The sequence below is a fragment of the Prorops nasuta genome, unplaced genomic scaffold, assembly GCF_024137725.1.
Source record: "Prorops nasuta isolate Cenicafe-Biocafe unplaced genomic scaffold, Cenicafe_Pnas_1.2 PNAS00051, whole genome shotgun sequence".
Lineage (NCBI taxonomy): Eukaryota > Metazoa > Arthropoda > Insecta > Hymenoptera > Bethylidae > Prorops > Prorops nasuta.
Genome location: NW_027116848.1, coordinates 438,459 through 466,407, shown reverse-complemented (window position 1 = coordinate 466,407; position 27,949 = coordinate 438,459). Strand labels below are relative to the sequence as shown.

The 27,949-nt window shown below is 30.9% G+C and overlaps 1 protein-coding gene across 5 annotated transcripts in view; it reads right to left on the bottom strand.

The window, feature by feature from the left end:
* The window catches only part of LOC136784284 (dystrophin-like), a 384,172-nt gene that overhangs the window by 327,347 nt on the left and 28,876 nt on the right, over positions 1-27,949 (bottom strand). The window contains exon 1 of one of the 5 annotated variants that reach the window (XM_066744862.1): positions 10,579-10,806. The exons of the other annotated variants lie outside the window; for them this stretch is intronic. Within the exon in view, the coding sequence (XP_066600959.1) occupies positions 10,579-10,767 (189 nt within the window). The 5' untranslated portion in view covers positions 10,768-10,806. Of the gene's footprint in view, positions 1-10,578; positions 10,807-27,949 lie in introns of those variants that run through there. 5 annotated transcript variants of the gene reach the window in all.

The window sequence follows — 27,949 nt, the reverse complement described above, 5'->3', positions numbered from 1 at the left end:
GGAAGAGGAAGTGGTTACATGGATCATATATAGGGCAGAGAGGGGTTATCCTGTGACGAAGAACGAATTATTAGATTCTGTGCAAAAATATGTTATCCTGAAGGGAAGAAAAACACCATTTATCAATAATCGCCCAGGTCCTCACTGGTACGAAGGGTTAAGGAAACGACATCCCAACATATAACACTTAGGACAGTGCAAAATCTAAGTTTGAGCAGAGTTGGTGTTACACAAGAGGACCTAAAAGACTGGTTCAATGAGCAATATAAGTTTTTAGTGAGTAAAAATCTCATTGGAATTTCATCTACAAGAGTTTTTAACTGCGACGAAAGAAATATTATGCTGTGCCTGATTCCGATAAAGTTTTGACACGAAAAGGTACTGCTGCAGTTTATAAGGTCACGGATGGTGGAAAGGAAGGAATCACCACTTTGTTTATGTATAGTGCAGCAGGTTCACGTGCCCCACCAATGATAATGTTTTCTTATAAGGAAAATTTGCCAAAGAAGATTGTTGAAAGTATGTCAGCAGGTTGGGGTATTGGTATTTCAGAAAGTGGATGGATGAATACGGAAACCTTTTACGAGTATATTACAAATGCATTCTATCCATGGCTACTCAAAGAAAAAATAGAATTTCCAGTCATTATTTATTTAGATAATCACTCGTCTCACATCAACTTTCCTCTGATTACCTTCTGTCGACTCCAGCAAATTGAAATAATTGCTCTATACCGCAACTCTACTTATATAATGCAACCGCTGGACATTTCATTTTTTCACCCTTTCAAACTAATATGGAAGAAGACTGTTGTAAAGTGGAAGAACGACAAAATGTACTAAAATTGAGAAAAGAAAACTTTGCAACAGTTTTGAAAATGGCTTAGAGTGATATAAAGGAAGAAAAAAAGGCTATTATCAGTGGGTTTAGAGCAGCTAGGCTAGTGCCATTCGATGCCAATGCCATTGACTATGATATTTTAGTAAAGAAGAAAAAGCAAAACACTTCCAAAGAAGATGATCACTCCGTATCAATGGATCATTTTTCGAAGGATACGATTAATGAAAATATGCAACAGCATTTGAAAAACTTCGAAAAAAACATATCATTAGAACTATTAGGAGAGTTCAAGAGTGCTCTTACAAATGGAATGTGGACAGAAAACTCTGAAAATAAAGGTCTTTTTGAATAATGGCTTAAAATCAGCAACAAATCTCTTAGTATATAACTTAATTTGATGCTATTAATATTTAAAATTAAATAACATTTTTAATTTATTTACACGTAAATACTACAATTAATTATTTACAGTTTTAGTATTTACAATTCCTTATTTGCAATTTTTATATTTACAATGAATTATTTATAATTGAATTTTAAAGTATATTATGTACAATTATATTTTATAATTTTTGTATGGGCTATCAAATACTTAAAATTAATTTTTATATTGGAAGTAAACTTTGTTTAATATTTCATTTTATCTTGATTATAACATAACTTTGATATATTTTATAAATTTATACAGATGCTACTGAATGTTTAAAAGCTAAGCCTAGGATCGTAGATATAGAAACATTAACAACTACAGTAAGATTGCTAAGACCTAAAACTGCTGTCAGCTTGCCAAATCTTTCCATTTGGACATCAAGCAAGAGTATTACTCTTGAACATTTAGATGGTATAGTCACAAATGATGACGTACCAATAACCAATATTTCTAGTGAGCAACAAGACTGTTTAGAAACAGATATTCACTTGTCAAACCATTTGATCTTCGAGAAAAGTATTGTAACAGAAGAACAAGTTGCTAAAGTCGAATTTAGTACCAAAGGTTTGTGAAAATAAATTTCAATTCTTTTATTTTAAAACAAAAGTAATAATGAATTATTTTTTACTTTGCACAGACATTAAACAGATGCAAATTGTTGACGCCAATGTTCTTACGTTGGAAGAAATATTCAACACTGGCGAAGTTTCTCGAACGCAAAATGATAGTCGAAGTCAAGAACTTCATCAATTAAAAGATAAAGAAATTAAATGTATTCAAGATAGTGAGGTCTCAGTAACAAAAATTCAAAGTGTAGTACAAGAGGTTGGCGCAGATAAAGAAAAAGCTGCTGATATTATTAATCATGGTTGGATATATCAATATTGACATATTTATTATAATAACAACTGTAATATAAGTTTATTTATTGATTTATACAGAGCCTACAAAAATAGGTGATGAAATCTTTTCTACCGTGTTTACGTTACCTGCAAAATATTTGTCAAAGAATAAAAGAAATAAGATTGAGTCTTCTGGAAAACCCAAGCCACCATCTGCAGCCACAAGTGATGTATGGTACAATTTTGAACTCGAAAAAGAGCAGAAACGAAAATTAAAAGAAGAGCAGCTCGCAAGAAAAAAGGAACTACAAATCCAAAAAAAAAAATAGCAGACGAAAAATGAAAGTTAAATGACCAAATGAAAGAAATACAGCTAAAGATGAAGAAAGAAAAGAAGTGATTTCACTTAGTTATAAAACGTTGAATTTATGATAATTTATAAAAAGCATGTTTATTGTTGATGTGTTTATATTTATGGCATATCAGAGCATTTTATATTCTTCATTAAATAGAATAAATAATTAAAGCATACAAAAATTCGTTTGTTTTATGTCTCATAATGAGGTACTAATCTTATGAGACACCAGGGACATTTCGACAATTTTGTCTCATATTTTAGGGACATAGATTTTACATGCACTTATTGCTTATTTATAATCATATCCTTGGTATATTAGTTCAAAACGTGGTATATTATCGGCAAATAGTTATATTACTAATTATAAAAAAAACATGGCTTTTTTTATTGTTTTATTAAAAATAATCATTAATAGTGAATCACTTTCTGAAATGCCGTCTCATAATAGAGCCTTCTACCTTAATATTAATTATCGGCGTAATGGCGTGCATTTGTATGTATATGCGTGTAGGACAATATGGAACAGTGGAGAAGTAAAAACTTCTTTTGTTTTTTGAAGGGGAACTATCAACGAAAGTGAGAGTAAAGTAATTTTTCCACTGAATCAAAGCCTTGATTTATTGGTTTAAAATTGATTTATCTTAGCAATATTACTTTTCGACCTAGTTTATGTTCAAGAATATGTAGTTACAATTAAAAACATCACTGTTATTACACCATGTATAGGGGAATGTGATTTTTTTTTTAATTAATAAAAGTAATTAAGTATTTTCTTTTTTAAATATTATATAATGTTAAACAAAAAAAACAGTAATTCACATTTAAATCGATTGTTTGTTTAGAGAATACCTTTAAAATCAAGAGACACAGTAGTGTCTCGACGGCAAGTATAACATAAACAATAGAAGTGTTGGGGAAGTATAAATATATAGGCAGCACAATAATTCGTTTCCAGTGTTTAATTTAGCAATTTAAAGTAAAGATAAAGTAAGTAAAATTTACTGCAATCATTTATTTCTTGTACAATATTAAAGGAAAAGTAGGACGTTTACGTTCGTGATCCGATCCAGAACACGATCCAACCTAGCCGTAGGAATGCAACGTCGGAAAAAAAAAATTACTAGATGGATCAGAGACTTCCACGTGAGCTCGATCCAATCCGATCCGATCAGGAGATTCAGAGGGTTGGTGATCAGACTGATCAGACATATTTGGCTACCGCATTGGGGTATTACTGATGTACCAACAGCGAACGGCATTGATGTAATTGAAGTGACAATAACTATTATCCAAAATAATTTTAATTTAAAAATATATATAAAAGATAAGCTAATATTATAGAAAGCAATTATATTTAAAATGACATAAGCTTAAGGCATATTTTTGAAAATTCTTTGATATGGATATTGTACAAAGTAATAGAATTAATATTGATTTTTTTCTTTAGATTTATGAAATAGAATAATGAATAAGTTGACAATATAGCATAGGTATATAAATGATATAGAATAAATAATATCTGAAAATGTTTGTTTTTTTAATTACTATTTATATGTAACACATACCAGATCCATGTAAAAGTGTAGATTCTACTTGTTATAATAATAACTTAATTCTACATATATGTTTAATGTATGATAAAAAAATAAATAGCATTTATAATACTTGAAACGACAGTATAAGCTTTGTTAATACTATGTGTCAAATAAAAAATTACCCACTTTATACATTTTAGTAATAATTACAAATTTATTATTATTTGGAAAGCTTATAAAATTTCTTTCTGAAGTCATATTTGAGCAGTGTCTCCTCTTCACAATTGCCTTATCAAGAATAAGCATAATAAGTGGAATCAATTGTTGAAGGCATATTATACATGTAAAGGGAATACGCCTGAGGTAAAACCTTTTACGAAGACATAAATAGTACATTTTCTTATTTCTGGTAGCTCATATAGTCATATCACCTCTTCGTAAAAGGTTTTACCCCATGCGTAGTCCTTTACATGTGTAATATGCCTTCAACAATTGGTTCCACTAATTATGCTTATTCTTGATAAGGCACTTGTGAAGAGGAGATACTACTCAAATATGACTTCAGAAAGAAATATTATCAGCTTTCTAAATAATGAAAAATTTTAAATTATTACTAAAATGTATAAAGTGGGTAATTTTTTATTTGACACATAGTATGTATTAGCAAAGTCTATACTGTCGTTTCAAGTATTATAAATGCAATTTATTTTTTTATCATACGTTAAACATATATATACAATTAAGTTATTATAACAAGTAAAATCTACACTTTTACATGGATCTGGTATGTGTTACATATAAATAGTAATTAAAAAAACAAATATTTTCAGATATTATTTATTCTATATCATTAATATACCTATGCTATATTGTCAACTTCTATTCATTATTCTATTTCATAAATCTAAAGAAAAAAATCAATATTAATTCTATCACTTTGTACAATATCCATATCAAAGAATTTTCAAAAATATGCCTTAAGCTTATGTCATTTTAAATATAATTGCTTTCTATAATATCAGCTTATCTTTATTATATGTTTTTAAATTAAAATTATTTTGGATAATAGTTATTGTCACTTCAATTACGTCAATGCCGTCCGCTGTTGGTACGTCAGTAATACCCCAATGCGGTAGCCAAATCTGTATGATCTGTCTGATCACCAACCCTCTGAATCTCCTGATCGGATCGGATAGAGCTCACGCGGAAGCCTCTGATCCATCTAGTAATTTTTTTTTCGATGTTGCATTCCTGCGGTTAGGTTGGATCGTGATCTGGATCGGATCACGAACGTAAACGTCCGTAATTATCCTTTGGTTTTATAAGATGTCCCGTGGAAATTGTTGACCGAGGAAGAAAAGGGTAAAATTATTCCTATAAAGATCAAAAGCTTTCCAATAGACAGATTGCCAAAAGTTAAGCTGGTCTGCTGATCTTATAGATAATTTGTGTAAATTGAGCAAAATTGAAGGTACAACAACGCTTAGAGGGGGAAAGCCAGTGATAAATGAAAGTGGAAAAAGGAAATTAAATGGCTCACTGTATAAGAAAACTTTTCAGCAAAAGGTATTTGTGCTTTTCTTGAAATTGAAAGTTGGTGTTCGTTGCGTACAACAAATTTTCGATCTTAACTTTTCCTATGGAAATAGATATGGAAAACCTTCCCTAACTCATAGATATAAACAAGCAAGATTACGGTTTACGAAAAAATGTAATTTTTGGTACGAAGAATAGAAAGCTAAAGTTTTTTCCGATTAAAAAAAATTCAACTTGGATGGCCCAGAAAGTGCACATAAATATTGGCATCCGAAAGGCTGTCCAAAAGAACCTAGGAAGCGACGTAATGCCGGTGGTGGTTCGCTCATGGTATGGGCTGGCACGGGTTTCATGGGAACCACCCCAATCTGCTTTGTAAGCAATAAAATGGATTCTGGCTATTACATTGAGCTGCTTGATGATGTTCTTATTACGTTTGGAGAATAAATGGAGACACTCGAATTCATTTTTCAACATGATAATGCCGCTATACACGTTTAAAAAAAAACAAATCCTGTTTAGCGTCACACAGGATACCCAATTTAGAATGGCCAGCTATAAGTCCTGACTTAAATCCCATGGAAAACTTTTGAGCAATACTTTCCTCAAAGGTATATAGCCATGGACACTAATTCAATAATGTAAAGAAGCTCAAATCGGCTATAGAAACAGAGTGGAAGAAAATAGAATCAAAAAATATCAAATCGTTCAAAAATCCCATGCCAAACCGCTTAGAATAGGTCATTATGAATAAAGAAGGCCACACTTCATATTAGATTTAATTATTTTTTTGTTTCTTTGCTACAACAAAAGTACGTATATTTATTTTTCGCTCATCAATTTCGTTCTTTATGTCATTTTTTTGGTATTCACCATGAAAACAATTTTGTTTTATATGTGACATATTGTTTTCTTTTGTTATTTATTACTATGTAATATATACAGGGTGTTTTTCTAACGGCGGCATATAGGAGATTCGTGTTAGTTGAGTATAGCGCTCAGGATGATGGTATCTGAGAGCGCTGATTGGTCAATATCATGTAGTGTCAACATGAAATGGTCCGTTACCAATAGATGAATAAGAAAAATGAGACCTATCCGCCATTTTGAAGTGGTTATGTGTTTACATGCTAGTTGTAGCAGAAAGAGATGTAAAATGGAAAATAATGAATGGAAAGTTCGAATATTCTTACTTTCCATTCATTATTTTCCATTTTTACTTTAGTAACCTCACTATTTGACATTTTCCAATTTCACACCTCTTTCTGCTACAACTAGCAAGTAAACACTTCTCCACTCCAAAGTGGCGGATAGGTCTAATTTTTCGTATTCATCTATTGGTAACGGACCATTTCATGTTGGCACTACATGATATTGACGAATCAGCGCTCTCAGAAACCATCATCCTGAGCGCTATACTCAACTAGCACGAATCTCCTATATGCCGCCGTTAGAAAAACACCCTGTAGAAAGTAAAATACTTACTTACTTTTGTTAATTAAAAGAAAATCACATACCTGTATAATTCTTTCGCAGACTGTTGTATGAAAAGTAATGTGGTATCTGGTTTATGAAGCAGTATCGGAGAATGGCATAGGAAATAGTATAGAATCTAGTATAAGATGCACAGTATCGACATAAAGCCTGGGATTTTATTTAATGCCAAATCATCTGGACCAGCTCCTATTAGCACCCTGGCAAATAGGCTCCGAAAAACTAATTGCCAAATTATATTTTTTTTACGCAGGATGTTTACCTCATCAAGTATTCTACAATATTTTAAAACGTTTATAACAGTGATTTTTAACGAGAATCCGTATACCAACATTACAGTGCAAAAACTATATCTCATCCAACGTCCTCATTTGTTGGCGGATTTGCATTTATGTGGACTTTTTGGAAACGCAAAGACATTATCTAGTAAAGTACGTTGGAGGATTTTGCGATTTATTTGTTGTTACTCAATAATTTTAATATATTTATTTAAACGAATTTTTTTTGTTAATTTTTTCAATGACCTTAACGGGATCCCTCACGCATGCTTTACCGACAGTACAAGTCAATAAACAATTCGTTTAATAAAAGCCAAATGCGAAGCAAATTGTAAAAACGGGCTTCTTTATGACAAGGTGCCAATTCTAACGGATCAATCGAGCTTAAAAAAACTCAACTCGGATGAAGAATAACGCTGTACCATTGTCCCGCGTTCTTGAAGTGGAAATAACCAAAAGTAACCTCTCTTCAAGAACGCGGCACAAAGGTACAGCGTTATTTTTCAACTAATTTGAGTGTTTTTAAGTTCGTTTGACTCGTTAGGACTGGCACACTCTCTTACAAACGCCCGATTGTTCAATTCAATCCGCATTTTAATTTTATTAAACTAATTGTTTATTGACTTGTACTGTCGGTAAAGCACGCGTGAGGGATCCCGTTAATAGATAATCCTCTGGCATTTCCAAAAACATAATAACTTTACAATCCGTCAACAAATGAAGACGATGCAGGCGAAATAATTTTTGCTCTGTAATGTCGGTTTACGGATTCACGTTAAGTTTTCAAAATAAGGCTTTGGAAATTTAATAAATTTTTCATATACAGGGAATAATACTAAACATATTTGTAAATGCATATTAAGAGACCACATTATTAATTCAATGTTTTGATTAGATAAATATTGCTCTTTGCGATGTTAAGAAGTTTGGTAAGCTCCCATATATTCCGGAGCAATTAAAACAATAAACTTTACATTAAGCATTATATTGTTACAAAACGTTATGAGATCTCACAAAAAAACAAGCTTCGTCTGTTAAAAGGAACCGCAAATACATAAATCGCCTAACGTAAGTAATATAATAAATGAAAATGTGACGCCGTTAAAAAAATCAGTTAAATCAACAAATGTTATGTAAGTTTATATTTTTATCATAGCAAATATAAAAATTAAGAATCGAAAATAGTAACACAAAAAAGTTAATTGCTTAGCCCGTTGTATCTAATAGCATTGAATAGCCACATTTTGAAATTACAAGAAGCATTGATTATATTGTAAGATAACGACTTACATATGAATATTTCAGACACGGCAATTAACGGGATCCCTCACGCGTGCTTTACCGACAGTACAAGTCAATAAACAATTCGTTTAATAAAAGTCAAAAGCAAAGCAAATTGCAAAAACGGGCTTCTTTATAACAAGGTACCAATTCTAACGAGTCAATCGAGCTTAAAAAAACTCAAATCGGATGAAGAATAACGCTGTACCACTGTCCCGCGTTCTTGAAGTGGAAATAACTAAAAGTAACCTCTCTTCAAGAACGCGGCACAATGATACAGCGTTATTTTTCAACTAATTTGAGTGGTTTTAAGTTCGTTTGACTCGTTAGGACTGGCACATTGTCCAACAAACGCCCGATTGTTATTCTGAATTCTGGTTACTTCTTGGTTAAAAAAAAGCATTAAGGGAGTCGCGAACCCTTTCAAAATGTATATCGTTATACTCAGAATTTAATGGGCTTTTAGACTGTGTATGTGAAAAAAATTTTTAAAAATGCCTGCTATTTAAAAAATCCAGCCCAAAGACAGAAAATGTTAGTTTATCTATCTATTCTGAATTCTGCTTACTTCTTGTTTAAAAAAAAGCATTAAGGGAGTCGCGAACCCTTTCGAAATGCATATCGTTATACTCAGAATTTAATGGGCTTTGAGACTGTGTATGTGAAAAAAAATTTTAAAAATGCCTGCTATTTAAAAAATCCAGCCCAAAGACATAAAACGTTAGTTTACCCATCTATTCTGAATTCTGGTTACTTCTTGGTTAAAAAAAAGCATTTAGGGAGTCGCTAACCGTTTCGAAATGCATATCGTTATAATCACAATTTAATGGGCTTTGAGACTGTATAGGTGAAAAAAATTAAAAAAATTGCCTGCTATCTGAAAAATCCAGCCAAAAGTTGGAAAACGCCAGTTTATGCAATACAAAGCTCTACTTCTCAGTTAAAAAAGGGCATTAAGGGAGTCGCAAACCCTCACGAAATGCATACCGTTCAATTCAGAATTTAATGGGCTTCAAGAGTGTTCAATTAAAACAAATTAGAAAAATTTCCTACTATGAAAAATACAGAAGCTATTGGTTGGTGGTAATCACTATTGCGAACTTATTAAAACCATTAATAAGGTTATTATTTTTAATATAAATTAATGTAGTTTATTGATTTATATGTAAAGTGAGCCCTTGATTTACTGAAAATACGAAAAAATCGAATTTTCAGAGAAATAAGGGGTTCGCAGTGGTTCTCAACTAGCGTCCGTAACTGTGGGCTGAAAGTGTGGGCTAACCGTTTTTTGGAAAATACGGCTTTATTTATGATAAGGAGCGAGTCCTAACGATTCCAACAAGCCCAAAAGCATTAAAATCAGTCGAAAAATAACGCTGGACAATTCTCCCTCGTTTTTCGTTCCGTAATGTTAGCTACAGAGGGTTTGAGGGATCCCGTTAAAACTTTTTTGTCTTACTATTTTTTTTAATTTTAACTTTTACTACAGTAAGAATATATATTTGCCTAACATTTGGATTTTATTAAATTTTTTATAATAGAGACAATTTTTTTTATTATTTTACTTACGTTAAACGATTTATGTACCTGCCGTTTTTTATACAAGCGAAGCTTGTTGTTTTTTGGCGTAATATTATCTGTTGGTTATCGATATAACATAATACGCCTAAATAGATTTTAGTGTAACTTAATAAATATTAACCATAGGAAAAAATAATTTCATTTTATTTGATGTTATTATCATAGCTGTAAAAGCTCTGGCAAACCTTTTTAATATTCTGAATATATATTCGCTAAGCTCTATGACATTATATGCGGCTGTTGGCCTATAATTTTTTTATGTAAGTCGTAAAATATTAAAAGTATTACAAATTTTTACATAAGTTTTCTTCTCATAGGAGCCGTCTGTTCTATCTAGGATTTTACAGTTGGCATGAATTAATTTAAAATACTAAATCAGGGTAAGCAAGTAATCTCATTTTACCTCCTCTTTTTCGAAGGATGAAATGACTTCGTAGTAAAACTGTTCTGCCATTGAGAGATCAATATTTAGGGAAGCGCGATCAATGTCTTCACTATTTTCATCTCCATCCTCGTCGGTTGTACTGAAATCTTTTATCGCAATGCTCCTTCGTGACAACATTTCGATAGCACTATTCTTCATTAATTCCATACTAATCACACTTGAAATCACAAAATAATTTTCGAATGTGCATACACATACACACACACACACATATATATATATATATAATTATATGAACAGCAAAAATTGAATGAATGTTTACAATCGTTGTGTTCATCACTTATTTTTCTTTTGATTGAAATGTTTCACATAACGTTTCAAACATCTAGATTATATTGCAAAGCTTATTTTTCACACTAATAATACAACTAGGCTCAGATAAATACTTTGTTTCGATTTGAGAATGAACCGATTAACTCATATTTGCTTAATCAGATTATTATCACAGTTGGTTGGGCTTTTGGTTAACATTCACTAGGTAGCCCGGCGTATTCTCTGTCCCTCTGACAGCTTCGCTTTGGCTTGCCGTTATGGCGAGGTTTAATTTTACCAAAGTATGCAACTAAATATAGATTATTCCTCACAATCTTGCTGTATTCTTTAGTTTTTCAATCGCGAGCATCGGCTGAGTCTTCAATCCATCGTGCAATGGTAGTATAGGCAACTCTGTCGACAAGTCTACTCGTATTTTTAAGAAGGTCTGCTGTTGTTCTTAAAGTTGGATATTGTCAATGATTTAATGATGTGAAGTACACGTAAAGCATTCAACCACTTTTTCGAAAGTCCTACTTAGAATCGGTGGAAAATTTTGATTAACGATGCTAAGCAACTGTTTGTTTACGTATATAGAGTGATGTGTGAAAATATTGTGGTAAACACACGTTAGATTTTAATGACGCTTCACTGCTAATTTTTTTGTACTGATCTTAATAAGAATTGGAGTTAGAAGTAAGTATTAAAAAGAAGAAAATTATGATTTCGTTGAAGACACATGCCTCTCCGAGTCGACAGTCAAACTTTCAGAACATCCGTTTGGAAGATCAGTGGAATTTGATGATCGGTGTTTTTGCGTTTTCTGCCCGACAAGCTATCCACACATGTTTCTCGCCTCCTTTCGGCACCGCTACTCCCACTTTACTAATGTATAAAAAGAAAACGTCAGCTTAGTAAGCAGGAAAGTTGCATTCTTACCCGCTCACTCACTCGCAGGCACGCACATAAGCGAGTAAACTAATCACTACTGAATATGAAAGAGACTATTTTACTTTTTATTCTCGCTTTTTTCGTTTGTGAACTAGAAGCGATACTGTCAGCCCATAGTATTCAGGCTAAGTAAGCTCCACTACCACACGACTTGAGATCTATAATATATCCTCTTCTCCTCTTAATCTTTTCCTTGCACTACTTTTCTAATACAAACAAAGCCCCATATATAACCAACTGAATACCATTGATCTTTTAATTTCTCTTTTAATAAGATTAATATTTTAGAACTCATAGTTATAATAAATGTAACGTTCATTATCCTTTATTTTCGATAGATGTCCTTTAAGAATATTAACACGATTTCAAATAATTTTACAGAAAAAAATCTCCGTATTAGTTAAAGGCCTATTTTATCGATGTAGGACAAAATATCTGGTTTCATATATTGTTTCACTATAGCATTTTAGTATTCTATATTTAGTCTAATCTCATATCAAATGACGTGATAATGATTACTTATTCGGCTATTACAGTGTGGAAACAGAAAAATAAGTTAAGACTTAAATAATTTTTTATATACGGGATGTATTGGCAATGAAGCATATAATTTTATCTGCTTATATTTGAGGATATACCAAACCGAAAAGTCATGCACCATATCTTCCGCAAAAGCATCATTACCGAGAAAAATTATTTTTAATTCTAGCACAATCAGGGCTTTACTTCAACGAAATAATTACTTCACTCTCACTTTCGATGACTCTATTCTCTTTTAATAAACAAAGAAGCTCGTACTTCTCACCGTTTTATACCGTCACAAGTATGCACAAATGCGATAATATACCGTTTATTAATATTTCCCCCTGACGTCTTACTTTCGTGATCCTACCGCTGTATAAAATCTATTTTTTGCATACTTTTATAAGGACCCTCGAAAGCGTTTAATGAATTGAAAATTCTGGGCAATAATAATGCGTTATTTTTGTAGATTAATTTTAAAGTCGTTTTATCTTATCATTGATGCGCCGAATGAATTACTCTATTTAATAAAGTGATCAAAACAATAAGTATTATATTCAAACGGAATTACACAATTTTTTTTTTCGATGCTTAAAAATTTTACTGTATTATCAGATAGAACAGATTGCTGCATCATTGGATGAGTAAAATGATTCGAAAATAGGTTTTCACGTAACCCCATAGTCATTTCTGAAAAATTTCAAACTAAGTTGAGAGTATGAGGTAACCTTTTAAGAATAATTATGCCTACTTCCATTCTATGAAAGTTCACAAATCAAAAATTTAAAAATAATTTTCTCTATGCCGCGTGGATTATCAATAATTTTTGTCTAGTACTGTTTGCATCCCATAAAAAAACGAGCTTCAGTTGTAAAAAAAACGTTAAGTATATAAATGGTCTACCGCGGGCGTAATTATATAGTTAAATAAAATATTCTAATTAAAAAAAGTAGTGAAATACAAATTTTAAGCAAGTATATATTTTTAACGTGGCAAAAGTTAAAATTTCCAAAAACAAAAAATAGTAACACAAACAAGGTACTTACCGGGAGTCCGTTCTATGCAATGGTATTCAATAATGATATTTTGAAATTAGAAGAAGCAGCGCTTGTATTGTAAGATAACGACTTACGTTTGAATATTTCGGGCCCTGTAAGTAACTTGTTTGTATTACTATTTTTTTTTCGAAGTTTTAACTCTTTTGCCACGGTAAAAATATATACTAGTCTAAACTTTGGATTTCACTACTCTTTTTATAATTAGAATATTATATTATACTATATATTTAAACTAGACGATTTACGTACTTGCTGTTTTTTTTATACAAGCGAAGCTTGTTTTTGTGGGATATCTTAATGTTTTGTAAAAATATATAGTACTTAATATAAAATATTATTATCTTAATTACTCTGGAATACAAGAGAGCTTTCTAAGTTCCCAGTCGTTGCAAAGAACAGTACTTATGTATAATCAAAGCATTAAATGCATAACGTAACCTTTTAATATGCATTTCTTTTGCTTTGGAATATAAGGAAGCTTTCCAAACTTCCTATCATACCAAAGAAAAAAACTTATCTAATCAAATAATTCATTTGATTATTTGGCCACTTAATATGCATGTACAAATGTTTTGAATTATTCTGTATTTATGAAAAACTTATTAAATTTGCAATGCCTCATTTTAGAAACTTTAAATATCAATGTTATAAATGTTCTAATATGTTGCATAATACTTGATTAAGCAAACGTATTATCAAAAAAATAGGGTTCATAATTATTTATGATCAAGCGTAAAAAGCAGGATAAAAATTTTTATCTGTAATAAGAATATTTATACCATTTTTTAATAGTTTTTCGATACACTTTTTAATCATTGTTTTATTAATCTTGAAGGGTCTAAATTGACATAATATTGATGAATATTTAGTCAATTTTTGACATTTTTGGAAGGTCTAATTTTATAAATGAAATTTAAATTTTGTTATTTCTGTGAAAAAGTTATGGTATTTCATGATAGTTTTAGGTGTACTACATATGAACGTAACTGATGGAGCCCCTGGGAAACCACTAGATGATGGATAATCAATTTAAAATTTTTAATATTAATGATAATTTCGTATTTTTCATTGTACGATTGGAAATTAGAGATATCTTTTAAATTATTGCTTATTTTGGAGATTTAGTGATCTTTTGCATAAACAATTTGATCATTATTTTATATATTTTGAAGGGAAACTGGGCTGTTAAACTCTCAATGTACATAATATTGATGGAAATTTAGTCAATTTTTGACATATTGGAGGGTCCAGTCTTATACAGGAAATTTGCATTCTATCAGTTTTTGTGCAGAAATTAGAGCATTTCATTGTAAGTTTAAGTTTTCTACACTTGAATACTGAATGTAACAATTGCATAAGCTGAATAACAAATAACAGAAATGCAGTGCACGTTCTGTCCATAGAGAGGTATGGTCTAATATCTAGTAGTTTTTTTAGATACCAAATATTATCTTTAACAGGTTTTGTGACATTTGTTAAATTTATTACACATTACTCATCAAGAATTTTTAATCTCATATCAAACATGCTTTTATTATTATTCCATAGACCACATAAAATGATATACGCATCTTTAAGGGGATCCACGACCGGCGAAAAATTCAATTCAAGCTTATCTCCGAAAGTAATAAAAAAATGAACTTTTTAATAGAGTTTGAATTTACTCGTTTAACAGTGCTTAAGAGCGCTACAGGCTCAGAATTTTATTAAATCAATTTTATTTTTTATGAAAATTATAAACGATAATATTTTTGAAAAAATTAATAATATTGAAAAAAGGGCGGTCTGCGCCCTCAAGAAGAGTTCTATGAGTAATTTAAAACTAGAGAGAAGTAAAAACGTTCAAAAATTTCGAAGATTCTTCTGAAAAACTAATGCAGCTATTGGAATATAAAATTTGCCTGTTTTACTGATCGAGAAGAATCGTCACGCGTTAGACAAGTACACGTATATAAGTTCTCCCGCTTTAGTAGGGCTATAAATATGTATTTATAGCCATATAAAAGCGGAACAACTTATTATATACGTGTATTTGTCTAACGCGTGACGATTCTTCTCGATCAGTAAAACCGGCAAGTTTTATATTGGAATAGCTGCATTAGTTTTTCAAACGAATCTTCGACATTTTTGAAAGTATTTACTTCTTTCTGGTTTTAAATCATTCATAGAACTCTTCTTGAGAGCGCCACAGCGCCTTTTTTTAATATTACTAATGTTTTCAAAAATATTGTTTATAATTTTCATAAAAAATGAAATTGTTTTAATGAAACTCTGTGCCTGTAGCGCTCTTAAGCACTGGTAAGCGAGTAAATTCAACTTCTACTAAAAAGTTCATATTTTTATTATTTTCGGAGATAGGCTCGAATTAAATTTTTCGTCGGTCGTGTGGATCCCCTTAATATACTCCTGATAATGTTTGATGCGTATTAATGTTGAAAGGAAATATTTCACCATGAATATTTTAAATATCAATCGAAATGAATCCAGTCAATTCAATACTCAGCAATGAAAAAGAGGATGTTTTATATTAACTTAATCTGAAAAAGAAACTCCACAAAGTACCATAAACTACATTATATTATATATTGTAAATTATAATATTATATTTATCTAATTGTCGACTCTTTCGGTCACTATTAAGGGGGTGGTCTAATGCGACAGGGCAAAAAAATTGAAATTTCTTTTGTTGCATTTTTCAACAATTTATAATCTTAGAATCGATATCCTATAGGGGATTAAGTTGATTTCTTCTTTCTTTAAAGCCTATAATGTTTCGAAACTGACGCTATAGCTGCGCATCTTTTGGTGTGTTCTGGAGTTTCGCAGCAGGTTTATGGATAAGTATTTAGAGCAGCTGTTTTATGATTATTCTTGAGTTCACAAATATACATATATATGAAAATATATATGGAAGGTACTGCGAAGAGAGCAATGATATTTCTACGTAGCATTATAGATTAGCCTTGCAGATATGTTTAGTATGAGTTTTCATTAGATAAAACTTTAAACCAGTTTTTCTCGAAATGACATTTTTTAACTTAGCGCAGGTGATTTCGGAACAACGGTTAAAGATACCGACTTGAAATTTTGACACATTATTTAGCACATTCGTGGCTATCGTCGGAATCTCAATCATGTTAAAATTTTGATTTTAACCCGTCAATTGGCGCGCGATGTGTCCAAAACACCCCAAGAATAGAAATCTATTGATAACTTAGCGAAAAATTTGTGCAATCACTTACAAGTATTAGCCTTTAATTAATATAAATAACTTAAAGACATGCAACTGCTATCGTATACGAAGGGAACGTCACATAGATGATATTTATTGAAAAATAAATCTGAATTCGTAAATATTTTACGTCAAATAACAAAAAACAAATGGGGTGTTCGCGGCAGCCCACGCGTCTATCTACGTAGAAAAAAAACAGGTGCCTATTGGCGGTTAACATATAATTTTGTAATCATTCATGAAAAGAAAAACACTTTTTCCCTTCATTTGTGCAAAAATAGTCGCCATTTTATTATTTTACAATGAAATTTAAAACTGAGGTTCCAATGATAGTGGCACTGTCATAAGTTACGAATATTAATCGATTTTTTGTTTCAAATATTTGGGAAGGGTGGAATCACCTACGATAGAGAAATAAGTTATTATTTCTATCAGTTCAAGAAAATGTAAATAAATAAATTGCTAAAGATTAATTCATTATTAAAACAATTATTTCTTATTCTCCTAATCTTTACCTTTTCAGGAAAAAAAAAGTTTAGTTTATTATATGCAACAGTTCTTGAAAAAAATATTATTGAAAATGATCGTTTTTAGAGGTTCTCACATTAGACTACCCCCTTATGGGGATGCATTGAGCGACTCAAACACTCCTTCAAGTTTATCTTCCAAACTATTAGGAATATGAACTTTTTTGTAGAGATTAAATTTACTCTTTTGACTGTACTGAAGCGCGCTACAAACTCGGTTTCTCAAAATTATAAAAAATAATTTACATAAAAATGATAAATAATTGTAATTTTGTTGGTCATAATAATATTGAAAATTAGGCCTTGTAGCGCGCTAAAGAAAAGTTCTGACTAATTTGAGACAAAGAAGAAACAAATATACCTAAAAATGTGGAAGATTTTTTTGAAAAACTAAATTAGCTATTGAAAGACAAGTTTTACACTGTTTTACCGTCGGAAAAGTTTCACAGTGCGTTAGACAAGGACAGGCCTATTAGCTCTCTCGCTTTAGAAGGGGTTCCCACTCTCTCCCCACCATTCCCTGCTAAATAAACCAACTCTCCTACATACAGCAAGATGGCTAGCTAACGCTGCCTGTCGGTGGTAATCCGTAGCGGAATGGAAGAACAAATAATTATTTGTAGATTTCAGGGTTAGGTTTTCGTAAATCCGTCATTGTACCGCCCTTCCATATCATTTCCGACAGCTACTATAAATTTCTCAAATCATTTTATGATCTACATGTCTCAAAAAACTTGAATTAGTTGATGAAAGCGTGATTCGTAGCAGCCGCCGCTGATCGCTAAGTTGTGTAACTTATCAGCGTCGGCTGCAACGAATCACCCTTTCTTCAACTAATTCAAGTTTTTTGAGATTTGTAGATAACAAAATACTTTGAAAATTTTACTGTAGCCTCCCGAAATAATATGGAAGGGCGGTACAAGGTCGGCTTTACGAAAACCTAACCCTAAATCCTAGAAATAATTATTTATTCTTGCGTTGCGCTACGGAATCACACCGACAGGCAGCGTTAGCCAGCCGTCTTGCTGTGTGTTGGTGCTCGTAGGTGATGCGCTACACAACTTAGCGATCAGCGTCGGCTGATACGAGTCATGCTTTCGTCAACTAATTCAAGATTTTTGAGACTTGTAGATGATAAAATGGTTTGAGAAATTTATAATAGCTGTCGGAAATAATATGGAAGGGCGGTACAACGGCGGATTTGCGAAAACCTAACCCTGAAATCAACAAATAATTATTTGTTCTTCCATTCCGCTACGGATTCACACCGACAGGTAGCGTTAGCTAGCCATCTTGCTGTGTGTAGGAGAGCTGGTTTGTTTAGCGGGGAATGGTGGGGAGAGAGTGGGTAGTTGTGTACTCCTAAAGCGAGAGAGCTAATAGGCCCGTCCTTGTCTAGCGCACTGTGAAACTTCTCCGTCGGTAAAACAGTGTAAAACTTGTCTTTCAATAGCTAATTTAGTTTTTCAAAAAAATCTTCCACATTTTTAGGTATATTTGTTTCTTCTTGATCTCAAATTAGTCATAGAACTTTTCGTTAGCGCGCTAAAAGGCCTAATTTTCAATATTATTATGACCAACAAAATTACAATTATTTATCATTTTTATGTAAATTATTTTTTATAATTTTGAGAAACCGAGTTTGTAGCGCGCTTCAGTACAGTCAAAAGAGTAAATTTAATCTCTACAAAAAAGTTCATATTCCTAATAGTTTGGGAAATAAACTTGAATGAGTGTTTGAGTCACTCAATGCATCCCCTTAATTGAATTTATTTCTGCATTTAAAAGAATGTCACATTCACAATCATAATATAATGAATTACAGTTTATATGAGCAGCTCATGGAAGTACGAACTACATACCTAAAGTGAACATATAGGGTAAGGGGAGCTAGGAAAAGTGGACGGGTGAGGTAAGGCAGCGAACTTATTGTCTATGGAGTTTTAGGCATATATACAAGGTATAACAGAAATCATATTTTTAATTATAACCACATACTCTTGAGGCTACACGAAACAGAAAATTCCTATACTATTCCATCCATAAAAGCATCATTGGTAATATATATAATCAATTTTAAATCGATAAATCAGGGCTTTGATTGAACGGAGAAATTACTTTACTTTCACTTTCGTTGACACACACAAACACAGTTCCATTTCGAAAATCAAAACAAGTTTTTACTTCTAAACTGTTCCGTATTGTCCTACACGCATACACAAACGCACGCCACTACACCGATTATTAATATTACCTCCTAATGTCTTACATTCCTGATTCTGGTGCTGATGAAATTCATTTTTTACCTATTTTAAGGGGAATCTTTAAAATCACCTATTAAGTTGAAAATTCGGCGCAACGATAAAGCATTATTTGTAGATTAATTTTCAAGTCGTTTTATATTTCCGGTGACGCGACATATAAACTTCTCTAAGATAGTCAGAAAATAAATATTAAATTAAAAAAGCGATTATAAGAAATTGTATTTTTTTCTGTTTTTGAAAATCTTATAGTTTTATGAGATATAGCAATTTGTTGTATGCACCGTTGGAAGATCGATCTAAATGACTCGGAAATAAATTATCAAGTAAGGTCATGGTCTTCTTTGGAAATTTCAATCTAAATGGAGAGCTTGAGGGATCCCATTAAAAAAAATAGGCCTTTTTTTATTTTATGAAGGGAAAGCCACAAAATTAACAAAAATTTTGTGTTAACGCTGTAGATTATTATTTATAGTCTTTGCACGCCTTAGGTACGAAAAGATTTCAGAGATAAGTTATTAAATGCGTGTGCTTTTCTCTTCGCTTTATTACGATTTGTTTGGTAAATTGTGAAATATTTCTTTTTGGTGAGCATATCAGCTTCTAATCACTATAAACTAGAATCTGATCAAGCAATTGGCTAATTTTACTGGAAAGTCCATTTAGGCAGACATTATGCAAAAAGTACTAGGTAAAAACTATGGACAATCTATATGGCATAAAGAGAAAATTATTCTCAATTTTGGGGCTTGTCCCTTCATAAAATGAAAAAAGGCTTATTTATTCATAAAGGGGTCCTTGCTGTCCAATTAGATTGAAATTTCCAGAGCACTGATCTTCCAATGATGCACACAGCAAACTTCTCTATCTGTTAAAATAGTAAGAATTTAAAAAACCGAAAAAATATAATATCTTATAATCGCTTTTTTAATATAATATTTATTATTTGACTACCTTAGAACAGTTCATATGTCGCGTCACCGAATAGATAAAACGAGTTGAAAATTAATCAACAAATAAAGCCGTATGATTCTCCATACTTTTCAACTAAATGGGTGCTGTCAAGGATCGTTTTAAACATAAACAGAAAGTAAATTTCATTAGCATCGGAATCAGGAATGTAAGCCATTAGGAGGTAATATTATTAATCGGAGTAGTTGCGTGCGTGTGTGTGTATGCGTTTCCGATAATACGGAATGATGGAGAAGTAAAAATTTCTTTTGTTTTCTGAAGGAGAACTGTTTATGAAAGTGAAAGTAAAGTAATTTTTTAATTGAATCGAAGCCCTGATTTATCAGTTTAAAATTGATTTATCTCAGCAGTGATGCTTGTACAATATTAATGCCTACATAATTTATCGACTTAGTTTATGCTTAAGAATATGTGCACTGAGAGAAAGAACTGTTAAAATTAAACAAATCGATTTATTTGAATGTCCAGTTGCTATAATGAAACAAAATAACCTTGAAGTAAATATAAAAGATTTAATTTTAATAACCTGAATATTTAAAAATATATATTTGAAGAAAGACATATTCATTCTACATAGATATTTAATAAATATAAATCAAATTTATTTAAACTAAAATTATTGTAAATTCTATTCGAAAACGTTGGTTTATTAGAATTTACGTTTTGGTATTAAAAAAATTGTACATTTCAGTGAATTTATTTGTCCATTTAAAACGAAACTAGATTTACTTACATTTAATGTTTACAGATTTCAATAATATTTTCTTGATTCAATAAAATGTTAATTGTTTAAAATATATAATTATTTAAACTCAATAAATATTAATTTAATTTAAATAAAAAGTTTAAGAAAAGTAATTAATTTCTTTCTGTTAAAATGAACAAGTATTCATTAAATACAAATAAGGCATTTTTTAATTCAAAGTACGTGGAATTCGATCGAAGAAATAAAACGCCTAGATTTAACATTTAACATCTTTATCACATTTATTCAAATTTAACTTAATTCATTTCGTAATAGAAAATATACGTTTCAATTAACTAAAATAGGCAAGTGTATTTTCTTTAAAATCAAATAAACTATTTATTTAAATATACAGTACTTTGTAAATTATATTAAACATATTGTCGTTTGGCGTAAACATTGAATTCTTCAATTTTTCGAAAAGCCTCCATTTACAAGAACAAAATAATTACATTAATTCAAACAATTTGTAGATTTAATACAAAGGTAACTCTTTATATGTTCCAAAAGAAACTTGTTTTATTCTAACAATTAGCATATAAACTTTTTGAATTTTTCATTTATTTATTACAAATGGGAAATCCATTTAATATCAATAAATAAGCAGCTACTGCGAGTGAAAAAATCAGAATATATATTTATTTTATATAAACAACCTCTTGCTTAAATGATTCACCAGAATTAATAAGTCTTGTCCAATATATTATTCGATGAAACATTCCGTTTTTCCATTTAGTCAAATGAATCCTTTGTAGAAAACAAGACATTTGCATTTTTAAACAATTTTTTAAACTTGAAACGAATAAATCTTCATATTCGACATATTACCTAGCTTATCACAGATATTAAATTGTAACATATTTTCATTTAATAGTAGACAAATATTGTTCATTCAAATAATTATAGGAAATACTACATTGCTTTAAAAGCAACAGGTTTTTTTTTCAAAACATTGCGCTTATTAATTCGAATCAAATTAATTCTTCTTCAATTGAAGTAGTGAGATTTTCAATTTCAATAAATGTTTCCTTGCCGAAAATAAAATCTCTTACAAAAATACTAAAAATTTTAAATTGGAAACAAATAAATCTTACAATATTTCAAAGGCTCATATGTTTATTTGAAATGAATTGTACGTTTCTTTTTCATTTGTTAAATTTTTTAATTATTAATTATGAATATACTTAAAATTAATAAATATTGAATTAAAGCGAGTACAGAAATAGGAAAAATTTTGTTTTAAATAAAATAACATATTATTCATAAGAACATCACCATTCGATAGGACTGAAGAAATAAGTTATCCGATTGAACTTTAAGTTATTTGCTTTAAAAAAAAATGTTCCCATTGGCGTGAACATAGTTTGCATTGTTTTTGAAATATATACATTTGAAACATATAATTTTCTTGAGTTTTCAAATATGATATATTTAATTCAATTCTGTCATTGCTTCGATTGTCACTTTTGATTTTTACTCGTTGACCATTTCCGATCCCCTCATTATTAATTATTATGGCGTCTTTCCGAGCGTAAGAGTACAGCCCTCGGAAGAGACACAATACATGCCCATCGGCTACATACAAGGTTTATCTCTAACGGCGGTATATCGGAGTTTTTGTGTTATCTAACTATAGCAGTTTTGTCCATAGCAAAATTATGATATTCCGTTTAATTTAAGCATTGAACGAAGTAAGCCAGCTGAGATGAAATAAAATAATATTTATAAAGAGTTGTGGAAGTATTTGAACTAAAATAGGCGCTAAAAGTGAATGTTTTACGAATATCTTGAGACGAAGAATATACAGTAATGGCTAACGCCACCAAGCCTTTGTTACGGTTAGGCAGCTAAAAGTAGTATAGTTCCCGTAACATATACTAAACTAAAGGGTGAGTCTCACCAAGTTGACTTAAGTTAGACTTAAAGTGGTATAATTCGCGTCACATTAACTGTACTACTTTAACTAGCTCTCGTTAAAGCAGTATAGTTCATGTTACGCGAACTATACTACTTTAACCACGAGTTAGTTGGTGAAAGTGGCCCTTAGGCTCGGTTCCACAAGTCTTGTTTAAACTGGATTAAGTTAATTTAGCTACATTTTATGTCACATAGAAAATAGCATAATTAACTTAATCCAGTTTAAACAAGGCTTGTGGAACCGGGCCTTAGCTGGCTAGTCGTAAGTCAGGGCTAGACGCTGTTGGGTATAAGTGCCTATCTGCTATATAGTCAAATACTATTCTATATATGTGCACTCGTAGTAACTTATAGAGACGACGCGCAGCAGCACAGTCGCATAGTAACTAGTACAGTACAATGATGCCAGAATTGAGCCTTTTTGCAATAAAACAAAAAAATAACAATCTTATGTAAATATGCGTTTGTTGTGTAGATTTTTATAATCCTTCGTTCGTTTTTTTCCTGTTGCAAAGAGACTCAATTCAGCCAATTCTAGCATCACTAGTGAGCAGGGAATACTGGTTAGAAGAACGGAAGAGACGAACATAAGAGTCATAAGACGGATTTCAGAGCTACAAGAAGGAGCTACATGAGTAGTGCAATTACTTATATTAGATATTGAACAATATTTGTAGTGTTATTTCATCTGTAGTGATACGAAGTATATTTTTAAGAGCCTGCTTTTTCAGGTAATTAAATAAAGTATATTTAACAACAATTCCTTTTACGAATAGAAGTGATTTTAACTTCATAATAAAGAGTGGTTCGATGTTTCGTTATTGTTCGACGTTTTTCTCGAAGCTTCGAAAAAGTTAAACTTTGATGTTAACAGTATTTTGGAATATATAAAATTACTTATAACTGATGTGACATTTTATAAAATTAACTTTACTTTTTATACTTCTATTTAGATATTATTAAAAAAACCGTTGAAAGATTCTGTTTATCAAACAGCTACGTGCATATAATAATTAACATTGGAGAAAGTCATTGTTACACGGTTGCCAATTTGATGCTCTTATATAGTTTCAAAAAGTATAAAGTTGTTAAAAACTAATGAGATGGATGCTTACACTGTTGCTTTATTAGAAAATTGGGACTTTTCAGGGTTGGTTCCCATTTTTGCAGGTGAATAATTCTTATATTTTATTGTTGACTTTCTATTGAAACGTAGTACATTAGATTATGATATTATACTGTTCAGGTATTACAGACTATTTCTATACAATTTTACAAGATTTAAAATAATTATGGAAATATCAAATAGTAAATGCAAATGGTACTAGAAGTATTTTATCTTTTCCTATTGAATACTGTCAACATTATATTTTATATTACTAATATGTATTGGTATGTGTTCTTTCTGTTAGAGCCTTTGTTAGCTAAAGTAAGGTATCTTTCTACTTCCATTGGTAAAATTAGTTTAATTACTTTTTTGGTTAGTACACAAGTTTGTAAACCTTCTTCATATTTAAATAATTAAACTATAAAATTGTTTGGTATTCTCTTAAATATTGGTCTCTTTCATAATATCTAGCACATTTATTTTTCTATTGCATTAAATTTGATAGAAGTATTTCACAAATTATATTCCCACTTTTATCTACAGAGCTTATCACATAATATTTCTTCCTATAAGTTCTGTTCGTTTTTGCAGAGCATAATATTAATTAAACTGTGATGCCTCAATTAGACTGTAATCTTTTGAAAGAATTGATTCCTCAAATAGGAACACGAGTATTATTTAAAAAAAAATGGAGCAACCATTTCAATAAAAGTCTAAATTTATCTCAATCATCGTCATGTTTGTCAAAAGTGTGTATATCTTTTCATATAATTTCTCTTTTAATATGATAAAGGATGAGTTACTTTACACATCCTAAACGATAAAGATTTTGATGCTACAAAGTGTTATGTGTGTAAAGCCGGCGCGGTACACGATGCTGTATTTCGTACTAGATTGCTTACTACATCTGTGAAAACCAATAATGATTCAGTTATGAACTAAAAGTAATAATCTCATTGGACCCAACAAATTCAGCAAGCCGATCCAGCACGGATCCAGCATCGTGTACCGCCGGCTTAAGGATGTTCTACCCCAAAATGATTTTCATAAGATTGTTTAAATTTTAATTGAAATGGGTTAAATATAACAATATTGACACGATAGTCAAATCTGAGATTGATGACGTTTCTAGCTAGAGAAATTTTTTAATTTCCTATTCAACAATATCAATGCAATATAATAGGCATATTTTAGAACAATTATTTATTATAGTACATAGCTAAAATTGGGTATATATTTAATCCGATCATCGTCCCGAACCGAGCAACTAACCACACATACATGTTATTGTTTCGATTTGGTAAGTATCACATCGAAAAACAGTAGCATGTATATGGTTCGTTTACTTGATACGGGACGAGAATCGACTCAAGTGTGTACCCATCTTACTATGATTATGTGCTTCATCACTACCGTCATAGTAATAACACAAATTTTTTTCCTGGACGATATTTAGGCAGCATGTGATATTACTGCGGAAATTGAAAAACCAGCAAACTCGATGAAACAATTTGGACAAACCTTGCAACCATTTCTCATCGTTATAGGACCTAGTCTTGGCAGCATTACATCTATATACGTATGTGTAAATGAAATTTTATACATTCCTGGAAACTTACTGAAAGCAATTGACATTTGTTTTAAAGTTTTCTTCGTTCTCAACATAAAGTATCCACCAAAAAGTGAGCACCTTTGGTTACTAATTCAGAGATTTATATATAGTATAAAAACCCATTACGATAACAAGTGCTCTATCGTTAATGAATTAATATCAGACCTAAAACGGCTTACTAACTAATACAAGCTATTAGTTTTTGCGATTTTTTACTTTAAAATAATAAATAATTCGTTGTTATAATATTGATTGTATTTGTTAATATATAATTAATGTTTAATTTCATCAATTATATTTCGTGCAAGGGTTATAGGCCGTTAATATTTTTGTGAAGAAACTGAGTAAAGAAAAGTTAAAAATGTACTCTTGTCCTTATTGTAGTAAGACTTTCGACACAATAATGAGATATTATTAGGTCATGCCAAATTACATCATAAGAATGAATTGCACAATGAGTGCTGCTGTAAATTCGAAGGTTGCAATCGAGCATTTAGCCATTTTTATTCATTGAAGCGGCATATTTGTAAGGTCCATGTGAATGCTGCTAAAAATATAAGAGTACAAAATGGTAATGGTAATAAAGAAGTCGTAGAAATTGCTGAAAATGAAATCGGAGTTAGTTTACAAAACGACGACGACAATGTAAGATCAGATATACATGAAACTGTTTTTTAATTATCTAAGGCGAATATAGATAATGTGGAAATGTTGAAAAATCGCATTTTTAAATGTTTTGCATTACTTGTTTCTAGATTACTCAGTGATACTAGGTCACCAAAAAATAGTACGTTTCAAATTGTAGAACATTTTAAGACTTTATTTGTAACTATTTTCTCATCTATTTTTGAAGTAACTACTGTAAACATAGGTGACTCTAGTAAAAATAATGTTGATTTCATTTTATCTGTAATTAACGACGCTTGTAATATATTAAAATCAGAATTTTTGACTTTACAGTATTTTCAAAGTATAAACAGTTATATTCCGCCGGTGACGTATACGATTGAGAGTCAGTTACAATCGCACAGAGTAAATGGATCCAACAAAGTAATAATTTCAAGTGTTACCATAGATTTCATACCATTAAGAACAATATTAACTAAATTTTTGGAACTTCCAAATATATTAAATGATGTTTTATCGGAACTTAGAAATGAAATAAAGAGGAAGTTTTACAAGCGTCTTAGATGGTGTATTATGGAAAAAGATTCAATCAAGCTATGACGGAAAAATAGTGTTACCCCTAATACTTTTTTTCGACGATTTTGAAATAAATAATCCGTTAGGGTCGCATAGCGGTATACAAAAAATTGGTGCTACATATTATACCATTTCTTATGTCCCTGAAAAGTATAGGAGTAAACTCGAAAATATTTTTGTAGCACAAATTCACAAAACAGAAGATTTGAAGAAGTTTGGATTAAAAAAAGTTGTTCAAAAATTTAATTGATGAATTGGCAGTACTTGAAAAAAACGGTATAATAGTGACAGTTAATGGCCACGAGAACAAAGTTTATTTTGTTCTACTTGCTGTAATTGGCGATAACCTAGGCTTGAATGAACTGTTAAGTTTTACTACAAGTTTCAACGCTAACCATTGTTGTCGAATATGTCATGCAAATAAAACTGTGACAAGGCATTTATTACTTGATGACGCATCATTTCACCGAACAGTTAACAATTATAACTTAGACTTGAAAAATTTTAGAAATGGCTTGGTAGAAGAATGCATTTTTAACGAACTACAACATTTTCATGTAACTGACAATATAACACTCGATATCATGCATGATGTATTTGAGGGTATCTGCAGATACGAATTAGGTGAAATTTTGTATTACTTAATAATAACTGAAAAAGTATTTTCCTTAGAAACGTTTAATGCGAGAATTAAATACTCTGACTTTGGAGATAATTCAAAAATTAATAAACCAGCACCTATTTCGAAAATATCTGTCAGAAAAAAACGTATTATTTGTTCAGCTTCTGAAATGCTTTGTTTAATGCAATATTTTGGTCTTATTATTGGTGACTTAGTTTCCACGAATAACAGAGCTTGGTCTTTATGGAAATTGTTAAGAGAATCGATTTGCATTCTTATGGCTTCCACTATTAATGAAGAAAGGGTAGATTTACTTAGTCAAATTATTGCCGAACATCATAAGTTAT